The 25,441-nt window shown below is 46.5% G+C and overlaps 1 protein-coding gene across 3 annotated transcripts in view; it reads left to right on the forward strand.

The window, feature by feature from the left end:
- The window catches only part of Loxhd1 (lipoxygenase homology PLAT domains 1), a 206,281-nt gene that overhangs the window by 163,574 nt on the left and 17,266 nt on the right, over nt 1-25,441 (forward strand). For all 3 annotated transcript variants that reach the window (XM_045144249.1, XM_004656811.2, XM_004656812.2), the window contains 2 exons: nt 1,050-1,235; nt 17,926-18,096. In XM_045144249.1, the coding sequence (XP_045000184.1) occupies nt 1,050-1,235; nt 17,926-18,096 (357 nt within the window). The remainder of the gene's footprint in view (nt 1-1,049; nt 1,236-17,925; nt 18,097-25,441) is intronic.

The raw sequence follows: 25,441 nt of genomic DNA on the forward strand, positions 1-25,441 counted from the left end.
GGCTGGGAGCTAACGGAGAACACCCTTTCTTTTGGCCACCGAGGCCATGCTCCTGCCTCCTCTGCCGACACCAAGCATACCCTTGCAGAGGCCATTGCAAAGAATTTGGCAGGCTCACTCATGCTGACTATGAATGAGTATTGGCCATGGCAGCTTACATTTCCAACAGAGCCGTTTGCCAGAGAAATGAAGCTCTCGTGGTAGATTCCTAGGTGTGAATGACAGGTCAGTAAGTCTGGCGGAGTTTATTCTGGGCATATTCCTTCTCCTCATGATGCAGCTTTCCTTGTGATTGCTGCAGGTCCCGAGTGTCCACATGCTCTGGAGCCCTTGGCTCCTTCATGATGTGCTCTTAAAAAACAATTAGGCTCGTTGGCAATGGTGGGTGAGTGTCAGAAGAGTGTCCCCGACCCCTATCCCAGGAGCCTCCGCTTTTTAACCGGGACCCGTGCCTCTATTTGACTTAAGCAAATGATCTGAAGCTGTATGGAAATATCCATCAGAGGTAGATTAGGGAAGTTCGAACTTTCCTGAGTCTGTTCTGACCCTACACTGTGCAGGAGATATCCTGAATCTAAACTGTACAGTGAGTGTGGATGGCAGGACTTAATTCTCTTTAATTTATTTATTTGAGAGAGAATGGCACACCAGGGCCTTTAGCTGCTGCAAACAAACTCTAGAAGCATGTGCCCCTTGGGAATCTGGCTTACATGGGTCCTGGGGAATCAAACCTGGGTCTTTAGGCTTTACAGGTGAGGACCTTAACCACTAAGCCATCCCTCCAGCCTGACTTTAAAATTTTTAAAGGATTTCCCCAGAAATAGATGCATTTTTGGCTTAAGCACTCATAGTTACTGTGACTGCGGTTGGACCACATTAACAATGTGCAAAGGGAAGGTAAAAGACAGAACCGGAGACCTCACTCCCAGCCTTGTCGACTCCGGACTCCATTCCCTATACCCCAGCTCCTTCAAGGGGTCCAGGATCAAACCCAGAGCCAAGGACTGTGCGAGTGACCGCTGTCAGCTCCTCACCTTGTGTCTCCCCAGGAGCAGGCACGGATGCCAACGTGTTTATCATCATCTTCGGGGAGAACGGGGACAGTGGGACCCTGGCCCTGAAGCAGTCGGCCAACTGGAACAAGTTTGAGCGGAACAACACAGACACGTTCAGCTTCGCCGACATGCTGAGTCTGGGCCACCTCTGCAAGCTGAGGGTCTGGCATGACAACAAAGGTAGCTGCCCCTTCTTGCTTGAGGCCAGGATGGTGAGGGGCAGCCCCCGCTGGGATGCGATTCACAGGGCCCCTGTTCCCTGGGCGTGTAGACTCTGCTTACCCAAGCTGATGTCCATGGGCACTTATTACACCTGGGGCTCTGTTCCTCCTGTTTCCTCCCTGGAAGATTAGTGGCTCTTCAGTCTTTGTGATGTCAGGACACAAATTCTACTGAGCCAGAGGCATGCAAGTAGAATATTTGATTAGCACGCACAAGGCCCCGTGTGTCGTCCCCAGAAAGCAGGAAGGGAGGCGAAAAAACAAGCGAGGGGGTAGGGATGCCACCAAATTCACTTCCTATGCATTTTTCTAGAAAAGAGTTTACTTGTTCATTTGTGGTACTGAGCTTATAAGTAACTATATCAACTACAAACTATCAAATAAGATATCAGCCAAGTGAAAAAAACGATTAAAAATTTTATTTTTGTTTGTGTGTGTGCATGTGTGTCTGTGTGTGGTGCATGCAGTCTATGCACATATATACGCCCTTGCGGGGTCCTGTGTGCTTACCTGAGGCCAGAGTGGGACATCCAGTGAACCACTCCATCAGTCTTCTGCCTGGTCTTATTTTGAGCTGGAGTCCCCTTTTACTAATTCCAGAGCTTACTGGGCTCCAGAGATGCTCAGGTCTCTGCTCCCCTGCTGGACTTGGGTCACAGGCGCATATGACCATGCCCAGCTGATTGATGTGGGATTGGGCAGCGCGCCTCCCTCAGCCACTGCACTGGAACTCCAGACACTTGCACTGCCTAGTGGGCATGTGAGACCTTGTGCTTGCCTCACCTTTGTGCATCTGGCTACCGTGGGATCTGGAGAGTCAAATGTGGGTCCTTAGGCTTTGCAGGCAAGCACTTTAACCTCTAAGCCATCTGTCCAGCCCCCAATATTCTTTTGATTATCATTTGGCTGTTGGCAGGCTTCTCTCTTTTTCTGACTTTGGGTCTACACCTAGTTGATGGGTTAAAGTCAGATTTACCCTCCTTGGTGCACTGCCTCCCTCACTTGCGTCTCTTATCTTGGGTTGAAGCTAGCCTCTGCCATGCTGCTCCCAGCCTTCCTTAACCTTTGCGCTCACCCTGCCAGAGCTGGCCTGGTGCTCTTCTCTTCTTTTCCAAATCCTGCTGCAGACCCACCCATGCACCATGGCCACTGATGAAACCCAACTCAGCAGTCAGCAGTGCTTCTAGAAGGAGTGATGCTACGTTGTCCTAACATGAGGTTAGGACAAACCATTCCCTGTAACACAGTAAACCCAGATCCAACACAGATAGAACAGCCAGCGTTTGAAGCAATAACACAGTGAGGGCGTGTCCAGCACTTCACAGTTGTCAGACTGCCTGTATCTTCATGCAGGCATTCATGTCCTCAGTGTGGAGTGTTCCTCATGAGCCTGTGAGGTATGAGAGAGACAAAGGTTTGGCCCTTGAATACAACTTGGTGAACTTCTGCAGCAAAGGTGCTTTAGTGGCCTAAGCAGTATTGAGGCCTAGGGATCGTCTACTCAGGTCAGCAGCAGAGGGATGCAGACAGCAGCCATTGGAGGTTTTCTGGGGCTTGTTTCTGGTGTCCATTCTGCCTGTCACAGTCCTGCGCCCTCAACTGCCACTGAGCAAGAAGGAAGACAAGGCAGTGAGAGGCAGCCTCCTCTATCTGCTTGCTGCGCCTCCCAGTGTGCTCATCATCAGGGTGTGGGGAAGAAGGTGCAGTGGTAGAGGACTCTTCTTCCTCACCTGTCCGTTTATATCAGCTGGACATTTTTGTCACTGGGACAAAGTATCTGACAGAAACAACGTAAAGGAGGACAGAGATTTATTGTGGCTCGTGGTTTCGGAGCAATCAGTCAGTGGTCAGCTGGCTCCTTTGTTTCTGAGATTCAGTGAGGCAGAGCTTCATGGAGGAAGGGTGTGGCTGAGGAAAACCACTCATCTCATGACAACCAGAAGCAGACAAGCACAAGAAGAGATGAAGACCAGAGCTAGCATTCTAATGCTCATCCCAGGCAACCCATTGTTCAACCAGACCCTATCTCCCACAGTCCCACTGCCTCCTCAATAGCCCAGTCAAATTTTGAACCCATTAGATCAGAACCTTCTCATGATCCAGCTCTTTGGACAGAAAACTCAGAGGTGGGCCTTACTGATCTTGTAGGCATTGTTCAATCCAATCAAGGTCAGAGTCAAGATTAACAACATCATTCAAAGGGCAACATGAGTCTGGTGGGGAGAAATGTACCAGTAAAATCTTCTCACATATGCATAATGCATCCCAACAACACAAAGACTCTGAGTTTTCCTCCCCGCCATCATCCCTTTTGTCCATCATGATTGCCTTAGTAACAGGTTGTCTGGCAGTCAAAAGTCTGACTGAGGGCTGGAAAGGTGGCTTAGCGGTTAAGGCACTTGTCTTTGCCTAAAGACCCAGGTTCATAAAAGGCTTGACAGATGCGAGGAACCAGATCAGTAAAGCTAGTTCAGGTTTATTGGCACAGCTCTCTGGCGAGGTTCCCTGGCCCTAAGATAAGAGGCCAGAGAAGTCACATACATGACCTAAGATCGAGGTCTTTTAAAGGGAGGGCAGGGAAAGATGGCGTGTTACTAGGAACCAGGGGCAGGCTGAGGAAAGTAACTATTTCAAGGATGGGAGAGAGCAGAGGTCTCCTTATAAAGTCCCAACTAGGGAGGGGACCAGCCATTGGCCAGCCAGCAGGGGAGTCTTGAAACTGCTGGTCCTGATCATGTCCAGGAATGTGGGAGGTGGGGGTCATTGGAGGGCATGGCCACCATGTTAGGTGCTTTGTTCTGAGCATGGTCCGGCATAAACAGTTTGATTCCCCAGGACCCACGTAAAGCCAGATGTACAAGATAGTACATTCCCCTGGAGTTCATTTGCAGTGGCTGGAAGCCTGGCATTCTCATTATCTCTCTCTCTCTCTCTCTCTAAATAAATAAATAAATAAATAAATAAATAAATAAATAAATTATTTTTAACACTTATTTTTTAAAAGTCTGACTGAATAAGCACTATTGTCTCCAAGACCATATTCTGTTCCAGACACTTGAAATGATCAGACGGAGCCTTTGGCATGGTATTTAACAATGGATCGCTTGGCAAAGACAAGTGTGTAAGCCCTGAGGCCCACGCCTGTGTCTGCACAAGCCTAGTGAGAAGCGCAGGCTGGGTGGGGCCGGCGTGTAAGGAGGGGAGAGCACAGTGGGTGCTCCATCAACATCATCTCCCCCCTCCCCTCTCCCCTACCAAACCAGGCAAAAGCTAAATACGTCAGGTTCTTTATACCAGAATCCTGTTCTGCCACTCCTTCTATTGCACAAGCAGTAGAACTAAGGGACCATAGAATCTTAAAGGAAGAAAAATAGAGTTACCAGGCAGGCTAACCCACTAGGAGAGACTAGGCTAGGGATTCCCTCATCACCTCACAGTTAAGCAGAAAAGTGGGCAGATAATTTTATGGAGACTTGGACGACCCCCTTCCCCCTTACCAAGAAGAGAACGTCATGCCAGGACCATTCACAATGTGAGCATTTCGCTTATGGGATGAGGATGACCAGAAAGCCTCAAGTTGTATGTGCTTAGACATCCTTTGCTTCAAGAGAAAACACTTGGCAGGGTCTGGCGTATTCGGGAGCTGTCCGAGGTCCTGATTCCTCTTCCGGTTTCTTTTGACTCTGGACACCTGCAGCCTGACCTGAGGTTCCTGCCTTGGTGGCTCACTGTTCCCTTCCTCCCTCCTTTCCCCTCTCTGTTTCCTTCCATTCCCTTCCTTTTGGCTTTACTACCTCCCCCCACACACCCGTTCTCGCTTTCATTCCTTCTTGTTTATGAGGTCTCATGCTGGAGCCCATGCTGTCCTTGAACTCAGCAATCTCCCAGCCTCATCTTCCTGTATGTTGAGATTACAAGTGTGATCCACCACACCTGGATGTGGATATTTTTTGTCTGGCTCACTATAGATTCCCAGGCATTTGGCAATGTGGTCCAGATTACATGCATCCCACCCCAAACTGGCAACAACAACAATAAAAAAAAAAAAAAAAGAAGCACGGGAATGCTGGTCAAAGACTGAGCTCACCTTTGCAGCTTCATTTTATTCAGTTCCAATTTGCACCTAACTAGGCTTTGTGCTTAGGCTGAGTTGATTTCTCCTGGGGCTGCTATCCCCACAGGGTTTGTTTTCATCTTCTATCCCGTTCTGTTTCTCAAAAAGCACCTTCTAGAGTCCTCTTGGGCATTTCTACCTCCCTGGCATAGCCTTCCTTTCCACCTAAGAATGTAGAGTTCACATCTTTGACAAGAATGTTTTAAAACTAATGCAGTAGCATTGTAGGATTTAAGGATAACATTAATTCCAAGTGATGTCCAAGTTTACCTCTTTCTTTGTTTTCTATTTACCTAATATGACTTCTCCTCAGACAAAACAAACAGTTCAGATTTTTTTGCTACCACATCTGTAAAACCCCTATGGTTATGTTAATATCAACTAATAGGCCAGTGGCAGTTGGTTCTTATTCTGCACGGTCAATGTACTATTTGGGCAGTTGCAGTCCATGATTGATTGGCCCCATTGTTTTGGACCTGGCAGCGCATGTGACAAGGCAGCACATGATGGTGGAAGTGCATGGAAGAGCAAGGATACTCTCATCAGAACCCAGGCAGCAGAGAGAAGAAAGAGCCAGGATCCACCATCTCCTCAAGGGCACATCCTCACTGACCTAAGGAACTTGCACTCTTTAAGGCTTCCCTGCCTCCCATTAGCACCATGCTGGGGACTGAGCCTTTAACTTGTGGGTCTTTAGAGGACATTTAAGACCCAAACTTTAGCAGATAGTACTGAAGTCATGAATAAGACATAACAGAAGCCTATGCAGACTGAGAAACTTGAGAAAAGCAAGGGTGGCCTAGAGTTGGTTCCTGAAAAGCCCAGCATTGGTGTTAGATAAGTCAAGGGAAGGGAGAGGCGGGAGAAGAGAATTTATCTCTACATTTTAAAAAGTTTATTTATTTATGTGAGAAAGAAAGATAGAGAAAGAAAGAAGCAGAGTGGATTGCCAGGACCTCTAGCCACTGCAAAGAAAACTCCAGACACATGCACCACCTTGTACATCTGGATTTATGTGGTTGCTGTGAAATATAACCTAGGTCATTTGGCTTTTCTGGTAAGCACCTTAACCACTAAAGCATCTCTCTACATTTCTTGCTTTCAAAATCGGATGTGCTTGGGAAAGGAGAAATCTCTAATGCAAAGATTGTTCACCTGTAATAAAATCTGAAGATGTGGTATGTTGGTACCTGACTCCATGGCTTCTTGGACATACATTTAATAGCAGAAGCATAAAACTACATTTATTATTAAATAGCAAATGAATTTAAAGTGTTTAAAATATTCACTTGTTCCTATGAAATTTCCAAAGTCTCTGTATTAGATTTTTTTTGAGGTAGGGTCTCACTGTAGGCCAGGCTGACCTGGAACTCACTATGTAGTCTCAGGGTGGTCTTGAACTCACAGTGATCCACCTACCTCGGACTCCCATGTGCTGGGATTAAAGGCGTGTGCCACCAGGCCTGGCTTGGATTAGAAATTTTGACATAGCAAACATTTAAGTCATTATAATGGAGAGAATGAAGATAAACCTTTTATCATTTATGGCTTTAGGGTTATCAGATAAAAAAGTTCATGGGCTGGAGAGATGGCTTAGTGATTCAGGTGCTTTCCTGAAAAGCCACGGGACTCGGGTTTGATTCCCCATGACCCACACACAAGGTGCCACTTGTGTCTGAAGTTTGCTTGTAGTGGCTGGAGGCCCTGGTACACCCATTATCTTTCTGTCTGCCTCTCTCTGTGTGTGTCTGTCAAATTAATTAATTAGGGCTGGAGAGATGGCTTAGCGGTTAAGCGCTTTCCTGTGACGCCTATGGACCCTGGTTCGAGGCTGAATTCCCCAGGACCCATGTTAGCCAGAGGCACAAGGGGATGCACGCGTCTGGAGTTTGTTTGCAGTGGCTGAAAGCCCTGGCAAACCCATTGTCTGTCTCTCTCTATCTGCCTCTTTCTCTCTCTGTCTGTCACTCTCAAATAAATAAATAAAAATAATTTAAAATAATTAATTAATTAATTAATTTTTTTAAAGCTCATCATTGTTTCTCCAAGTGCTCCCCTCAATACATGGGCGTGAGCATGTGTGTATGCACACACAAACACACACACACATGCACATAAGGTGTCAGGAGACCTTTCTTGCCTAGCCACCTTTGCTCTCTGGTTCTCAGTGTCATGTGGAATCACGCTTTTTTCCTGACTTTTCCTCTCCAATCAGAGAACGGTGTGGTACTTTGAGCTTAGCAATAGACACAGTCTCTATGCTTAGCTGTTTCCATTCTAAAGTCTTTCTCTTTTCCTCACTCTCCTCTTTAATAGCTTCCTGCACTATGAGGCCAGCTATTGTTTAAATTTTACTTTGCATGAAATAACATCTTTTGGCCAAGCTAACAGTTTTTTATAAGTAGATACTGGTGAGATAACTTTGCACCTGCAGTTTCTTTCTGCTGCTTAATTCTTATACAACCTTCAAAATTCAGATTAGCTACTACCTTCTCTTTGAAGTTCCCTGACTATCACAAATGAAGTCATATCCTCACCATTCTGCTCATACCTCAATTTGTAGCACAGTACTGAATTGCAATTATCTTTCCAATTACAATTGTCAGACTTTGAGTATCTCAAGGGTAAGGACATTGCTTGATTGACACTTGTATTCTGAATACCTTGCACTTAACAGGTCTTTGCAATTATGTGAGTGAATGAATGAATTGATGCTAAGCATCAGCTTGTAGCAGCTTCTGATTCCTGGACAGATGGCTGCAGACTTCCCTCCTTCTAAACATCCATGGAGATATCTTTCTCCTCTCTAAGTATTTGAAAGGTCTCTGGCTGTAGCACATCCCCTGACACTTAGAAAGGTATTCTTAAATCTCTAGGGGTAGGTGTCAAAGTTCTAACAGTATTCCATCCTACAAATTATTGCCCACTCTGAACTCAGAATGTGACTATATTTGTAAATGGCATTTTTTAAAGGATGAAATCATCCTAGGTTTAGAGTGGGCCTTAAACCCAAAGGTAGCTGTGTTCATACAATATGAAAGACCACAGTGGGATGCAGAAAGATTACAGATCAAAGATGGAACTAGAAGTTACAAGCCAAGGAACACCAAGAATGTTTAGGACCTACCAAAACCAGCAAGAGGCAAAGGGACACAGTGCTGGAGTGCTCAGAGTAAAACATGGCCCCACAGACACCTTCCCTTAAGATTTCTCTTTTCAGATCTTTGAAGTAATACATTCTGATTGTTTTTAGCCACCAACTTTGAGGTAATTTTGGATGCAGCTGTGGAAAAATAAAGCAGTAGGGGAAACCTAGTGGGGAATGGTAAAGACTTTCCTAGGGGTTCCATGCAGTCGTATGACTGAAGCAATGAATCTGCTTCAGAAGCCACTGAGAAGATAGTCAAGTTCACTGGACTAAGGAAAAATACACCAAGCCAGAGTGCATTTCCACTGGGCTCAATATCAGAAGGGTCAACTTCTGCAGCTTAGGCACAGCAGGGCTGGTGCCCCATCCTAACACTCGAGGTGGTGCCCAGTGGTGATCTCCTGGAAAACATGTTGCTACTGACTTCTGTAGTTGAGGGATGCGTTTGGTGGTAACTAGGAAACAAGAGCAAACCATTCTCTATGCATGGAAAGAGAAAAGGTCTAGGGCTGCTAGGCATCATAGACTAACTTCAGATCTCACTCTGCACCTGCCATTTAGTTCCAGCCACCGAGATGGCTACCTGGTGTCCTGATGCCCAGAGTGTAACTTGCCATGAGGATGTGTCCTGCCTGTGGGCAACACACAAGCTCTCTCATCTTTCTTTTTTACTGAAAGTTCCTCGTGTTGTCTGACCTTATGTAATCTCCCCACCAAAAACAGTGAGCATTTGTATAATTCAAGCATAAATTCTGTCTCCTTTACTCCACTATTAGCTCCATGGGTTCTACTGTATTGTTCTTGGTTATCTTTCTCTGAGACCTATTGCACTAGATATGATGTAACAGGGAATTAATATAGTTTAATGGAATTTAACTACACTCTTCTTATTTTGATTTATTTACTTGAGAGAGATAGAGAAGGGGGGAAAGAGGAGAGAGAGGAAGGAAGAGTGAGCATACCAGGGCCTTCAGCCACTGCAAATGAACTCCAGACATATGTGCTACCATGTGCATCTGGCTTACATGGGTCCTGGGGAATCGAACCTAGGACCTTTGGCTTTGCAGGCAAGAACCTTAAGTGCTAAGCCATTTCTCCAGCCTATACTCTTCTCTTTAATATTTATTTATTTGGAGAAAGACAGAGATAAGGCCAGGGCCTCCTGCCACCACAAACGAATTCCAGATGTGTGTAGCTCTTTGCACATTTGGCTTTATATGGGCACCAGAGAGCTGAATGTAGGCCTTCGGGCTTTGCAAGCAAGCACCTTAAACCACTACATTCTTCTTTCAGGTTCTCAGATCCTTCCCTGTCATTTCATACCTCAGTCATAGAGAATTGAATTTTCTCCAGAATTGGAGTTTTCCTTGTGCTCTGGCCATAAACCTCAGGCCCATGATTAAATCCTCCAGTAGCCAATTCCCCTCCTTCATGTAGAAAGACTTCCCTGGTTTTTCCTGACTCATGTTACTACTGTGAGAACTCCTGAGAACTGATTAGCCAATTCTCTTATTACTGTCCAAACCTTGCAGAGGACAGGCGTGATCAGCACCGCGGACAGCGCCACGCGGCACCCACACAGCCGCTTGCTCATACTAGTTAAATATCAGACTCTCCAAAGAGCTTGACACACACCCCTGTGCAGGACTTGGATATCAACGACTTTTATTTGATGGGCTAGAGAGATGGCTTAGCAGTTAAGGCGTTGGCCTGCAAAGCCAAAGGGCCCAAGTTCAATTCCACAAGACCCTTGTAAACCCGATGTACAAGGTGTCCCATGCATCTGGAGTTCATTTGCAGTGGCTGGAGGCCCTGGCATGCCCATATTCATATATTCTCTCTCTCTCTCTCCCTCCCTCTCTCTCTCTCCCCCCCCCCCTTTTTTGTCTCTCTGCCTCTCCTCAAATAAATAAAAATAAAGTATTTTCTGGAAAAAAAAGGCCTTGGCCCCATAATGGTTCTCTGTTCTCAAGAAATCCTGTGACAGGGCTGGAGAGATGGCTTAGCGGTTAAAGCGCTTGCCTGTGAAGCCTAAGGACCCCGGTTCGAGGCTCGGTTCTCCAGGTCCCACGTTAGCCAGATGCACAAGGGGGTGCACGCGTCTGGAGTTCGTTTGCAGAGGCTGGAAGCCCTGGTGCGCCCATTCTCTCTCTCTCTCCCTCTATCTGTCTTTCTCTCTGTGTCTGTCACTCTCAAATAAATAAATAAATAAATTTAAAAAAAAAAAAGAAATCCTGTGACATTAATATGCTCATCTTTTCCTTACAGACAGAGAAGAGGGTCTCCTCCTCTCCAGCCAGACTTTGGGACAATACCATTGATGGGTCTTGAGGCTTAGCAGAGAGAGGACTCTAGGGTTATGAGAGGAATAGAGAATCTAGATCCTATGCTCCACTCCTCTCAGCAGTAACTACCTCCTCTGGGGATGAAAGCTTAAACATCAAGAATACTAAGCATGTCATTAAGTTTCCTCTTTGCCATATTCTCTTCATATTTAGTCTAAAGTTTCTTGCAGCTGTAGCTTTCCTTTTGCATTGAATTGTATGAGGACAAATATATTTCCTTCCACAATAGCCAAAGATTCCTAAATAAATGCACAAATGAGTTTACAAATGTATAGCACAATTAAAGTAAAGCCTCTGTCTCATTCCTTGAATCTACTTTCTGGGTTTTTTGTTTAAACAATAGCTTATTTAATAAAAAAAGTTTTAAAAATTCACAAAAGTGAAGGAAATAGCAAAATTAATTCCCACTTGAGTATCACCTCAGTGCAACAACTACCAAACTTTAAATGTCAACTTTAAGCTTTTTGCTTTTTCATTCTTGACTTCTTTTTGGTAGCTAGAGGATAGACTTTGTTTCATTTCATTCCAAGTGTAACTAGTGTGTTTCTCATTTGAAAATGGATATTTTCCTATAAAAACACACCACCACCGGGCATGATGGGGCATGCCTTTAAACCTAGCAGTTGACAGACTGAGGTAGGAGGATCACTGTAAGTTTGAGGCCAGCCTGAGATTGTATAGTGAATTCCAGGTTGGCCTGGGCTAGAGCGAGACCCTACCTCAGGAAAACAAAACAAATCAAAAAACAGACACACCACCATTATCACACTTAACAAGGATATCTTTGTATTATTTAATTTCTAATTCATAGAAATTTTTCCCAGTGTGGTGGTGAGTAAATTTCATTAGTGATATGTGTGGACTACACAGAAATGTAAATTTCCCCAGTGGTGAGGAAGGGCTTGGTACTGACGTGTCGCAAGGCAGGCAGAAGTCTTTGCTGATGCTGACATCCAGTGCTGGATTCTGTCCCGATTGTTCCTTTGTCAGTTTTCTTCATAGCTTCTCATCTAATGGCTTCCCCTGGTGATCATCAATTAGAGTTCCAAATGTGATTGTATAATTCTGTCATTTCTTATCCACTTATTAGCTGGAAGTTTTCTTTAAAAAAAATTGTCCCTGAGGTTATTTGATTACCATAAGATACAGTTCAAAGAAGGAAAATCAAGATAGATGATTAATTTGTCCCCTTAATTTCAATGACTCAGATAGCTTTTACAAGACTGAATAACTTCTAACCCAAGCACTTATTTTCCAATTCATCTGACTCTCCTTGCTCCCTCTGTTTAAATGAAAACTCTAGCAAGTAAAAAAATTCTTTTAACCACAAATAAGACTGATGTGTTTTCATTTGAATAATATAAATTCCTATAAATAGAAAGGGCCTCACTGAGCATGGTGGCACACGCCTTTGGTCCCAGCACTTAGGAGGCAGAGGTAGGAGAATCACCATGAGTTCGAGGCCAGCCTGGGACTACAGAATGATTTCCAGATCAGCCTGGGCTAGATTAAGACTCTACCTAAAACACACACACACACCAAAACAAAACAGAAAATAGAAGGGCCTCAAAAATTATCCTTTTTTTTTAATTAACATTTTCCATGATTATAAAATATATCCCATGGTAATTCCCTCCCTCCCCACCCCCACACTTTCCCATTTGAAATTCCATTCTCCATCATATTACCTCCCCATTACAATCATTGTAATTACATATATACAATATCAACCTATTAAGTATCCTCCTCCCTTCCTTTCTCCACCCTTTATGTCTCCTTTTCAACTTACTGGCCTCTGCTACTAAGTATTTTCATTCTCACGCAGAAGCCCAGTCATCTGTAGCTAGGATCCACATATGAGAGAGAACATGTGGCGCTTGGATTTCTGGGCCTGGGTTACCTGACTTAGTATAATACTTTCCAGGTCCATCCAAAAAATTATCCATTTTAATTCCCACAGTGTACAAGTTAGGAAACTTAGGCATGGGGAAGTTTTAAGATGTTCAGCTAGGAGAATATCCTGAGACTGGAACCCAGATCTGTCAAATTCCAGAATATTAGTCTGGGAAACCTCTTAGGCGATGAACCTGTGTGTGTTTAGGAGATAATAAATAGAGTCTTGTAGTCTTCCATAGCTATGGCTCACTAATGACTCCATGCCTCATTTCAAACCATCCATTGATCTCGCTGAGGAAATGTGAGGCACCCAGATGGGCTCTTAGCTCCCATAGGTTATTTTTAAGGAAGGTGTTGCTTGGTGAAGTGAATATTTCTACCTGAGAAGAATTTCAATAGTTTTCACTGAAATAAAAAAGAAACTAACAGTTCACTTTTGAATGTAAAAATAATTTATCACATCTATGTTTATTGAATGCTAAGTCCATAACACCGTGATACAATTAAGAAGTCATAAGACAGGGTTTCCACTCCTTGAAACTGAATGCATGTAAAAATAGTCCTAACAAAGTCTGGGCACAGTCTCGACCTCAATAGCAAAGGTTTCCTTGGACATTGCTCATGGCAAGGAACAGGCATGCATTAGGGCTTAAATCTGAAATGACCCCCTCGCCTCATGTTTTGAATACTCGGTGTCTAGTTGGTGGTGTACTTTGAAGGTTGTGGGCCCTTTGGAAGGCAGGACCTGGAAGGTGGAACTAGGTCAGTAAAGGGAGCACGGGATGGTTGTGGCTGTCCCTGGTTCCGGGACCTGTCTCTACAAGAACTGTGGTCGTGTTCCTGCCATCAAGAGCTCCACCTTATCTCCCCTGTCATAATGGCCTGTTCTTGAAGCCATGAGCCCAAATGAACTCGCCCGTAAGTTGTTTCTGTCAAGTATTTTGCTCACAGTGTCAGGGAAAGATTCTTATACAACCAACAGGAACAGCATGGGCCTGGGGTGGGGGGTGGTGGGGGGCAGACTAGAGGGCCTCACCGATGCAGTGAGAGCTAAATTGTCCAGAGCATGGGAAGGGCCGTAGCTTGGAGCCATAATAAGGAGAAAGGCAATTATGAATCCATCTCACTGGGATAGGGGATTACATAAGGGCTTTTCCTTACTGGTTGGTGTCAGGCTAATAAAGGCCCCGAGTGTGTAAACATGCAGCTATAAATGCTGAGGCTTTTGCCCAAGTGCAGAAAGCCACTGGTGACTTACAGACAGTAGGTGACATGTTGAAATCTCAGGGTCTCCTGCTGACAGCTGTGATGTCATTCCCTAACCGGGAAGATTAAGACCCATATTGGTTCAGGGATCCCAAGCCTTTTCCTGGAAATAAATTTTAGGACTTCCAGAATAAAATAATCAATTGTACTAGAACAGGCCATTCTTTCCGGGGGGTGGGGGGGAGGCTATAAATTCCCCTTGCAAAATTCCCGCCATCACTGTTCTTCCTCATTCTTTCCCATTCAGCCCTAGCGTACACTCATAGCACACCATCGTACAAACAATAAAAATTTATTAGATAACACAATGAGCACTCTTTTAGGTCCTGGCATATAGTAATGGACACATCAGGCCAGCCTTTAGATCTCAGGAAGCTTACAGCTTCATGGACAGAGATAGACAGTATGATCTACAATAAAATCAAACCAGCTATTTGAGACCATATATCAACATTATATACAATAAAATAACAATGGGCATTTTAGTTGTCAAGCGGGTAAAGTGATTGACAGCAAGAAACCAGAGACGAAGAAAGCCCCGCAGACAGTGTCCCATCGACAAGGACTTTCCCAGAGGTGGATTTCAATGCTTTGGCACTTGAGCAGAGAGGCATCTCTGGCCCTTAGACTCCAGGGAACGTCGCTCCAGACAGACAGGACAATAAATGCAGTGCTCCCCAGGCAAAACAGGGTCCTATCAGTCAAGGTATCAGAAGAGGCTCAACGTAGGTGGAAGACAATGAGATTGTGAGCAGTACAGAGGGAGATCAGAGAAGCAGAAAGGGATTTGAGAGTGTCAATCTACAGAGTGCTGCGTGAGTAGTTTGTACTTCATCCTGGGGCTGATGGGAAGGCTCCGGAGGCCTTCATGTGGAGAAATGGCAAAGTCTGACATGTGATTGTAAAAGAACACTGTCGTGTATGGGAAACACACTGGTGAGAGCATGGTGTGCCGGGCGAGAAATGAGGGGCAGGGGTCAACTGGTTATCCATCAACAAGGTACAGGGGAGAATTTGTAGGCTGTGCATACAGTGGAAACCAGGAAGATAGGATGAAGAACACGTTCACCTTCTACTGTGTACAAAAGCAAGGTAGTGAATTGTGTGAGCAGTTTGCTCCCTGTGTGTAAAAACTAACAGCAAAGCTGGGCTTAGTGGCACACACCTATAGTCCCAGCCCTGAGGAGGCTGAGGAGGTAGGAAGCATCACAGTGCGTTTGAAGGCACCCTGGGGCCACAGAGTGAGTTCCAGGTCAGCCTGGGCTACAGTGAGACTCTTCCTTAAGAAAACAAAACAAAACAAAACAAAAGTGATGGTAAACAGTAAGGGAGGGGGATTTGTAAGAAAGTGGTTCTTCTAACAGCCAGTTTCAGGTGGTTCCCTATTGAGATACAGGTTGTGTGGGGTGTCTGCCTCCTGCCTGGTGCTGGCCTCCCAGTTAGGCATGTTGTAACTAGGGGTCTGTTTACCATCGTACTGTCTTCACCAGCAAAACCTGGTGACATCAGTTCGCCTAGAGCTGCCTGTTTCCACCTGCATGTTGGCTCTTCATGGGAGCGGGCCAATCACACCCAACATTCCCAAAACAGGATAAGTAGAAACAGCAGGGTGTGGAGCTGAGAAACAAGCCTTGCTTACCTAAAAGGAGTTGAGGTTAGTCTGCTGTTTAGTACAGGATTTTCATTGCTGAATGCTAACTGTAACTGTAAAGAAGTATTGGGCATGGCATGAGACACATACACACACACCAGAGGGTAGAGAGTGAAGGAAAGACCAGGAATCTCTTGCACTTGGTTTTCTTCCAATACAATCAACAGTGTTTTGTTTTTTGTTGTTGTTGTCTGTTTTGATTTCCCTCTTGCTTGCCTCTTCCTTCCTGTGTTCTATTTAGAAGCCTTTGAGGAAATGCCTTTGCCAACATTGGCTGCATCATTTTCTCACTGAATGCACTGGGGCTTGCTGCATCCTTCGTCAGTTTCATGAGAGTGTCAGGGGCCATCTCCAAAAGCAGCCAATTTGCATACTTGTGGATGAAACCGGTCTAATTGTAGAAAAGCGAAAAGGATGTATCGAGTTAAAAAAAAAAACAAAACAAAACTTTGTGGGCTTGGGAAACGGCTCAGTGATAAAAGGCACTTGTTTGCAAAGCCTGCCTACCTGGGTATGATTTCCCCGGTGCCAAATGAAGCCAGATTCACAAAGCGGTGCATGCATTTGAAATTCATTTGTAGTGGCAAGAGACCCTGATGTTCCTATTCTCTCTCTCCCTCCCTCTCTGTCTCTCAACAAGTATAATAAAACATTTAAAAATTCAACTTTGTGACAAACTAACTCATCTCACCATTATAACTTGGGAGACTTTGCACGTCTCTTTGTGCTGCTATAAGTGCCCGAGACCAGAGGCACGATCTCTGAAGATGTTGCTTTAGGCAATGTCTGCTCCTAGAGAAAGATTTTCTGACGGGAACAGTGAGGCTTAAAGCTCCAAGAGGCTGAAGAGGACAAGGGGTAAGAGCAAACCACATCGATGTGTCCTTTGTAGGACTGCCTTGTGGACACATTGTGAGCTTCTGGCATTTTTCTAATATCACTACAACCTGGCAGAGCTCTAGGTTCACTCTCCCTGTGGGGACCCGCAGTGTTTGAAGTACTCAAGGATACTTTGAGGAGTGGGGAGACATGGCAGCCGTATGTGATGTAAGTTGCCCAGCTGTCATGGCAAAGGCACATCAGCCCACACTTGCCAGTTGCACTGTGGTGGGAACACTTCTGAGGGAAGCCCTGCCAATTACAACAGAGCTCCATGCTCAGGAACAGCCCAACACATGTCAAATGCAGGAACACATCCTAAAGAGACATGGTAGCATCTGGGCTCTTTTGTCACTGTTGAACAGTTCCACCAGGAAGCCTCCAGGTATATCTTACTCATTCAGCATTCATTGAGTAACCGTTGACCTGCTCATTGCAACAGTAGGCACTGGGAAACAAACCCCAGTTTCTGCTCTCAACCCTCCTGGTTTCAGGTCTCGTGTAAGCAGTGATGATACAAGGAGGTCAAGGTGCCCCCAGGACAGATGCATGGTGCCATGGGAGCATGCGGGCGAGAAACTCTGACGCAGTCTCCCGAGCGATGGGGAGTGATGGCAAAGGTTTCCTGGAGGAGTCGGTACCTGAGCTGAGTGGAGAAAGGTCACTGGCGTGAGCTTGCTGAACAAATGTCAGCAAGTAACAGAAGCCATTTTTCAGCTTTAGGGATTCCCAGAAAAGTCTGTTTATGGATCATGGAACTCCGCTGTGAACCAGATGGAAACAACAAGCCCTTCCCTTGATAAACTGTCCACACTGGATAGGTTCTTAGTTGGAGAAACTTGTAGTCTGAAACTAGAACAGCGCGGGAGAGATGGCTCGGCAGTTAAAGGCACTTGCTCGCCACGTTTGAAGGCCTGGGTTCAATTCTCCAGTTACCATGTAAAGCCAGATGCACAAAGTTGTGGGTACATGCATGTGTACTTTGTAGTGGCAAGAGGTCCTGACATGCCCATTTCTCTCTCTCTCTCTCTCTTTCTCCTTATAAATAAATAAAACTAGAAATGTTTTTTAAGAAGAAAGTAGAACAATTTCTTGGAGCCCATAACTCTTAAATCTCGTGCAGAAACTCTCTAAGAATTTTGCAAGCACATCTACATGGCCTCAGCTGGAAGAGTCCTCCGAGGCCACCTCACCCAGTCTGTTACTCCATCAACAAGACTACCAGGCTCAGAGAGAAAGAGAGGGCGGGAAGCTTGTCCAGGGTTCCACGGCCATGGGTGGAGGAAAGGAGGTCTGTTCAGGGAGGGAGGACATTCCCCTTGCCCAGTCCCCATGACACCTCTTCCACAGGGCTCTTTCCTGGCTGGCACCTGAGCTACGTGGATGTGAAGGACAACTCTCGCGACGAGACCTTCCGCTTTCAGTGTGACTGCTGGCTCTCCAAGAGTGAAGGCGACAGGCAGACAGTCCGTGACTTCGCGTGTGCCAACAACGAGATCCGTGAAGAGCTGGAGGAGACCAGTAGGTGGAAAGACCACATTGTCCCAGGGTGGACACTTCTGGTTAAAGGGCTGGCTTAGGTGGAGGTTGGGAATAGTATGAGAAGGAGAGCGTCCTGCGGGGTGTTTGATGTGGATGAGGGAAGCGCCTCATGGGGGAATTTCAGAAGAAGTCCTCTCAAAGTGAAACCTAAGCTGCTCTTGGCTCTGAGTCACAAGGACTTATTGGGTTACAGGAACATCCGCTGGGGACAAGCTATCCCAATGCGAGAGCTGGGCTGGGCTGGGCGGCTTGGTGTGACGCTCCCCTGTTTATCTTCATATCATGGACGAAGTTTAAGCGATGTCTTGATAATGGCTGCTGACCCAGCATTACTAGAAGCAGACTGCGGGGCAGCAGGGGCCCCTCCTGCATTGTCCCTTCCTTTGGGCATACAAAGGGAGAAGAGTGATTGATTCCTAAAGCGAATGGCCATCGGGGCCTTGCAGGGTGTTTCTTCAGTATTCATGCCAGCATCTGGGCCCAACCAATTAGAAGAAGGTTCACTGATTGCAGAGTCTGCTGTGAATGAGGTATTTTCCAGCTCTAATTATTAAGACAACCCCCAAATCTCAGCATGTCTTAGCACCACACGGTTTCTTTCTCACTTCTGCAATGTGTAGTCCAGTGTGGGTGTTTGGTGGGATGTCTTCCATGGTGTGACTTAGGGACCCAAGCGCCTTCCATCTGTGTCTCTGCCATTTCCAACATCTGGCTCCCACACTTCTTTTATAAGGGAAAGTGGAAGGCCCTCCCCTGCTATCTCAGTACATTAGCTTGCATTCTGTTTGCCAGAGCTACTTGCATAGCTCTGCTAGATACAAGAGCACCTGGGAACCATTTCCTGGCAAGGCAGCTCCTTTCTGGGGACCACTGTACACTAGAAGGGAAGCATGCATCTTTGTGGGTAGCTACCTACCATCTCTTCAGGACACCCACACTTCCCAATGACAAATTTAGCCATCTTGAGAGGTCTTTCATGCCTAGGAGCATCCGATTGTTGGCTGAGCACCCAATTTGTTGTCCCGTGAAGGAGAAGAAATTCCTGCCCTGATTCATAGGACGTGCTCCAAGCTTCTATAATCTCAGCACTTAAGGAGTTACTGGGTACCAGTTTTGGATGCTATGAGTGATGCATGCTGTGACCTCCACAGGTCAAGGCCATGCTGTGAACCTCTGCCATGCTGTGGAGCTTGAGGCTTGGTAGGGTTGAGTCAATGCCCCGTGAATGGAAGATGTACTCCCGTTTTACTCAGGGGCTTAGAATGCTGTCCAAGGGAGAAGCTTGCGCCCCTCACACAGAAGCTGAGGTGAGCAGCTGGTACTCCATAAAGGAGAAGTCTGAAAGGCCTGTGGGAAAGTTGTTGAGTCTCTCTCTGTCTCTGTGTCAGATTTCTAAACAACCAAGTAGCTGCTGAGATTTGCAGCATTCAGGTTCATGGGGAGATTGCTGAGGGGAGGTAAGCGCTACGGGTGCAGAAAAAACAGGAAAGCTTAGGCAGGAGGCAGGAGAGGGTCTGCAGCCATCTGTCTTTGCCATGAGTCTGCAGGGAGCGCCTGTGCTCTCACATAGCTCAAAACTGGCTCTGTGGCTATCATGCACCTGACCTTGATCTTAACCCTCAGCTACCTGCATGTCAACCGTGTGATTAAGTTCATACTGAGCACTCCGAAATGCTGTGATTGTAAAGGACACACCCATGCCTTCATGACACTTTTATTCTTGGTGTCTCTGACCCCGAATCACTTCTGGGCTCTGGGCCTTGAGCACAAACAGTACTAGAATGTAAGGGTGAAGGTGTTCCACACCCATGTTCTCATGAGGCCCTGGAAAGACCACGCCCACTCTTAGGTAGGTAGAGGGCAATTGACATTGCTGTGTTACAGATAAGGAAAAACAAAACAAAACAGACAGAAGGTTAATTAACACACCTAAGGCCCTGGGCTGGCCCCAGGCTATCTTCTCTTTATTAGACCTGGCAGGTACTCCAGTCAGTGATTGCCCCATCTCACTCAGCCTCCCCCTTCCAGACCTCATCCCCACGTCTCTGAAGCAGTCCCAGCTACTCCTAGCTCTGTGCAAGCATCCATGTCTCTGGGTGACTCCCCACATGCAGTCAAAACCTAGAGCCACTAATCACATGTAACCCTCATGCCTGAGCCTCCGGAAATCCCGCTGCAGTTGACCCGGGGTCAGGCTTCGCTAGAGAGTGCACGCTCATGGGTGCACACGCCTGCACACGCCCACACCTAGGCCCTCTCTGGCTGAATAAATGCCTTCTCCTTGTCAGTCCCTTCTTTCCCTCTCCCCACACTCTGACGCCTTTCAGGATTGCTCCGTCAGCTTACCTGTAGCTGACCTGTCAGGTTTCTAGTCCCAGTGCAGTCCAGGAAAGGAGTTCCTCTCACTGCCTCCCTGGGGAGTTGGCCTCCAGAATCCGCCTTCACACGCATGCTCTTGAAGCTGCTGTTCTTCGGTCGTTCCTGCAGATCAGATGGAAACGTTTCAGGTGTGGTTAGGGCTCTTGGTGGCACATGCCTGACACATCTTCTCTTGCTCCAAGGAAGCTTTAGTGGCTCTGGCCCAGATTTGGCTGTCTCTCAGAGCCTTCGATGGAGTCTGTGTGTCTGTGTCTCTTTTCTTCTCAGCTGTGTTTTCCCTGGTATATCAACTGCATTACTGTCAGTTTCCCCTGCTGCTGGTTGTTTGAGCCCCACACCCTTCTGGCTAAATATCCAGGTGGAAGAGGAAAGAGCACCTCCCTGGGGAGGATGCGGATTGGCCAGGCCCGGAGCTCTCAGCCCACCCCAGCCATATGATAGGAACTCCCCAGTATATAAGAGTCCTGGTAACAGAAGGCAGTAAATTCCAGATGTCCAAGTACACCTGTCCTGGTAACAGAAGGCAGTAAATTCCAGATGTCCAAGTACACCTGTCCCCCGCCAGTCATTCCTCCATGGCCTTTGCCATTCTGGTCTCAAGACCACTGTGCTGGTTTTATTCAGGTGTCCCTCGTAAACTTACGTGTTTTTAATGCTTAGGTCCCAGGCTGATGGCAGTTTGGGAACTGAATCCTCCTGGAGGCAGTGTGTTGTTGGGGACAGGCTTATAAATGATATAGCCAGCTTCCTCTTGCCAGCATTTGGCACACTATCCTGCTGCTGTTGTCCACCAGATGTTGGCCAGGAGGTGATGCCCACCCTCTGCTCATGCCATCATTTCCCCCTGCCATCATGGAGCTTCCCTTCAAGTCTATAAACAAAATTAAATCCTTTTTCCCCCCACAAGCTGCTTTTGGTCAGGTGTTTCTGCCAGCAATGCAAACCTGACTGCAACAGTAAGGTTGGTACCGAGATGTGGAATCACTACTGCTAGAAACCTGACTGTGTGGCTTTTGGCCCTTTGGAGCTGATTTTCAAGAGAAATGTAGGAGTATTTGAAACTTTGGCCTAAGAGATGCCTTGCAGTGCTATAAGTACCTGAATGCAGTAAGAGCTATGAACTATGAGGTTTGGCTTATGAAGGTGAGAAAGAGCTTTGCCTGGACTGGGCTAGAAGCACTTTGTGCGAGAGGCTTGCTGTTATGCCTGTGTCCTGAGAACTTGTGCAGGGTTGTAGTACATAGAAATAGACTGGTGTGACAGAGGGATATGGCACACAAATAAATGTTTAGGCTGAAACTTCTGCCTATTAAGCTGCAATTGTTTGAGAGATTACAACCTTTGAGATTGGATCAGCTGACCTGCAATGGGACAACAGGAAGAATGCAGACTCTTTTGAAGAGATCTGAATGCTGAAAGAGTGTTCTGTTCTTCAAAGTCTGCTTTATTTTCTCCCTGGGTTAACAAGCCCACCCAGTATTATGGAGTATAAGAAATGCAAGAAAGAGAGGGTCATTGAATTTGCAACATGGTTTGGTATTTTGGAAATGGCCATGGGCAGCATGAATCAGGCTTGTTGGGTTGCCTGTGTGGAGCCCAATGGAGCCATGAGGATGAACCATGGGTTGCAGTTGGAGACCCAAGGGAGATGCCAGAACTATGGGATGTCTGCCAAGGAGAGCTGCCGGCACCAGATGAAGTTTTCCAGGACTGTGAGTAGCCTAGCTGGAGGGATGAAATTGTAGCTCCAGAGAGTCATCATTGGTTAGAATTACCGGACTTGGAGACTTGTCACTGGTTAGAGTTATTGGACTTGGAGCTATAGAGTTTGATATTTTCCCTCTTTCTTTAAAATCTTGAATTGGTTGAATACTTCTCTACTATGCCCAGTATTATCTTTTGCAGTGTGAATATTTATTCTGCACCACTATGTTTTTTTTTTGGGGGGGTGTATTACAGCTTAGTTAAAAGATCTTGGACTGTGGAGATGTTTGAACATCACTGGAATTAATAAAAAAAACTATGGGGACTTTTAAAGTTGGACTGGATGCATTGTATTTTACATCATGAGTGCTTTTCAGTTTACGGGGGTCAGGGGCAGAATGTGGTGGTTTGATTCAGGTGTCCCCCATAAACTTAGGTGTTCTGAATGCTAGGAATGCAGTTCTGAATGCAGCTGATAGAGATTTAGGAATTAATTCCTCCTGGAGGCAGTGTATTGTTGGGGGCGGGCTTATGGGTGTTACAGCCAGCTTTCTCTTGCCAGTATTTGACACACTTTCCTGTTGTTGTTGTTCATTTGATGTTGACCAGGAGGTGATGTCCACCCTGTGCTCATGCCATCATTTCCCCCTGCCATCATGGAGCTTCCCCTCAAGTCTGTAAGCCAAAATAAACCCCCCTTTTTCCCCACGAGCTGCTCTTGGTCAGGTGTTTTCTGCCAGCCATGAGAACCTGACTGCAACAACCACTCACCTATTTATTCTGTAGTTCCTCACAAAACATGTTATTGGGATTTCTCTATATCCCATCCACTCCTTCCCAGAACAAACTTACTGTTCATGCTCTGTCGATGCCAGGCCCAGGGCAAAGACAAGATTTCAAGGGTGGTCGGCTCTCCCCTTCACCATCCCAGCTCACGTACCACTGCTCGGGCCCCTTAAGCCCTTGGTAGCTTTGCCCTTCATGCTGTGACTCCTCTCCTGACAGTGAGGCCCTCCCTCCAGCTGGGCTTGTCCTAAGGCTGTGCTGATCCCACCCCTGGGGCTGTTCCTTGGTGTTTGTCACGCTGGGCTACTCTCCTTCACCTGTCCTATTCCCTCAACAACAATGGGCAAAGTTGAGAGCCGCACCTTTCACCTTTTTGTAATTTTTATTTATCTATTTGTTTACTTATTTTTGGTTTTTCGAGGTAAGGTCCCACTCTAGCCCAGGCTGACCTGGAATTCACTATGCAGTCTCAGGGTAGCCTCAGACTCACAAAGATCCTCCTACCTCTGCCTCTCGAGTGCTGGGATTAAAGATTAAAGGTGTGTACCACCACGCCCGGTGGCTTTTCCTTCCACCTTTTTTAGCAAACCATTGAGGATACGAACTAGAGGGCAAGAGGAAAGTGTGCTCATTGAAAGCTTCCCTTTCCAAAGATTTGAGGCACCTAGCAACCTCGGCTTCTAACCTGCCTGTGTGCCTTCACAAATCCTACCCTCTGGACCACCAGGGCGGGGCTTGATAAGGAGTATGTTTGCTTCCAGCTGCATCCTCTCTTGCATCTCCTACTTCAGGCCATCTCCATGAGCAAGCACGTCAGCTCCTGGTGCCTCCAGCCTTCTCTCCTCGGTGGTAACAAACCGCTTCTCTTCACATGCCCAGCATCCACCTTGGACCCCTTGAGTCTGTTTGCCATATATAGCTTAACTTTTGCTAGAACACAGACTAGCAGGCCCCCTCACTATGGGGCTTCAACCTCTGTCTGGAATCTGTTTGGAATATGACCTCAGCGCTCCTCCCCCGTACAGAGTCATGTGTCATCTGTGGGTTTCTTCCTTGACCCTAGGTTACCCGAGTCTGCGCAAATTTGTTCTGCTTGTTTAAGGGAGTTTTAAAGACAAAGGGAAGCTGGGGAGCTGGGCTTGGTGTCACACTGGCCTGTAGGCACAGTCTCCCACCACTTGCTTGACCTGATTCTGTCTTGACTAAAGGCACAATGACAGAACCCCAAACTCTGAAGGGCTCATTGATTTAGGTAAGAGCTATATGTGTAAGGGACATTGCAAACCATGGTGTCCTCCTGTGTGCCAGCTCCTCCATCTCAAGCTCGGTCCCCGGAGAGAGGGGCTGGGGTATATGTCACACTCCCTCAGTCGCTTTGCTTACATTCTTCCTGCTGCTTGAGAATACGCCTCCACTTCCTGTTCTTTGTAATTGCACTTCTCTCCAAAGCCAGGCTCAAAAGCTACCTTCTCAAAGAAGCTTCCTGGGGTTAGTCAAGTCTTTCATTCTTTCCTTCAATAAACATTTACTGAGAGCCCACCATGTGACAGATACTGCTCAACAAGGTATTCAGGAAATCTATCAATGAGCAAAATGAGGATACACCTTTTGTGGAGATTACTCTGAAGTAGGATGAGGGGAAAGTGCAATAAACAATAAAATAACGAATGAATAAATGACGTGGAATGTTAGAAGGTGACAAGGGCAGGAGAAAATAATACAGTGAGACAAGGCTAATGAGACATGTGCGGAGACCTGACTGACTTTTTAAAAGAAAATTTGTTAGAGAGAGACACACAGACAGAGGATAGAGAATTGGCACTCCAGGGCCTCAGCCACTGAAATCACTTGCCCACCAGACACTTGCGCCACCTTGTGGGCATTGTGACCTTACACTTGCCTCACCTTTGTACGTCTGGCTAACATGGGCCCCGGAGAGTTGAACATGGGTCCTTGGGCTTTGCAGGCAAGTGCCTTAACCACTAAGCCATCTGTCCAGTCCCAGGCTGACATTTTAAATTGTTTGGTGCAGGCCTCTGTGAGAGGATAACAGGGATAAGAAGGACATGAGGAATGAGCTCAGCCACACTCGGGGGGGGGGGGGTCACTCAGACAGAGCAGGGAGCATTGATTGCATAGTTACAAGGCAGAAGCATGAAGGCAAGGGGATAGGAGCTGAGATGGGAGGAGTTGTGAGCGTCAAGGTCTCTTCACATCCCCAAGGCTCTCAGCCCTTTGCAGCAACGTCATCGTGTTCTGTCCTGTGCATGTTGCATGTTTGCTGTTTGCGCCTGGGTTAAAGAGTGAGTTTTAGTTTCCCCGGACTCTGATCTCCTCACCCCTTGGATGAAGGTTGGTGACCAGTCATCAGGGTAGACATGCTGGGTAGGACAGCAGGAAAGGAGGCTGCTGTGAGGCAGATGGAAGGATCACTGAGGCAGATGGGGTGGGGCTG

This window comes from Jaculus jaculus, chromosome 2, assembly GCF_020740685.1.
Source record: "Jaculus jaculus isolate mJacJac1 chromosome 2, mJacJac1.mat.Y.cur, whole genome shotgun sequence".
NCBI classification, from domain to species: domain Eukaryota; kingdom Metazoa; phylum Chordata; class Mammalia; order Rodentia; family Dipodidae; genus Jaculus; species Jaculus jaculus.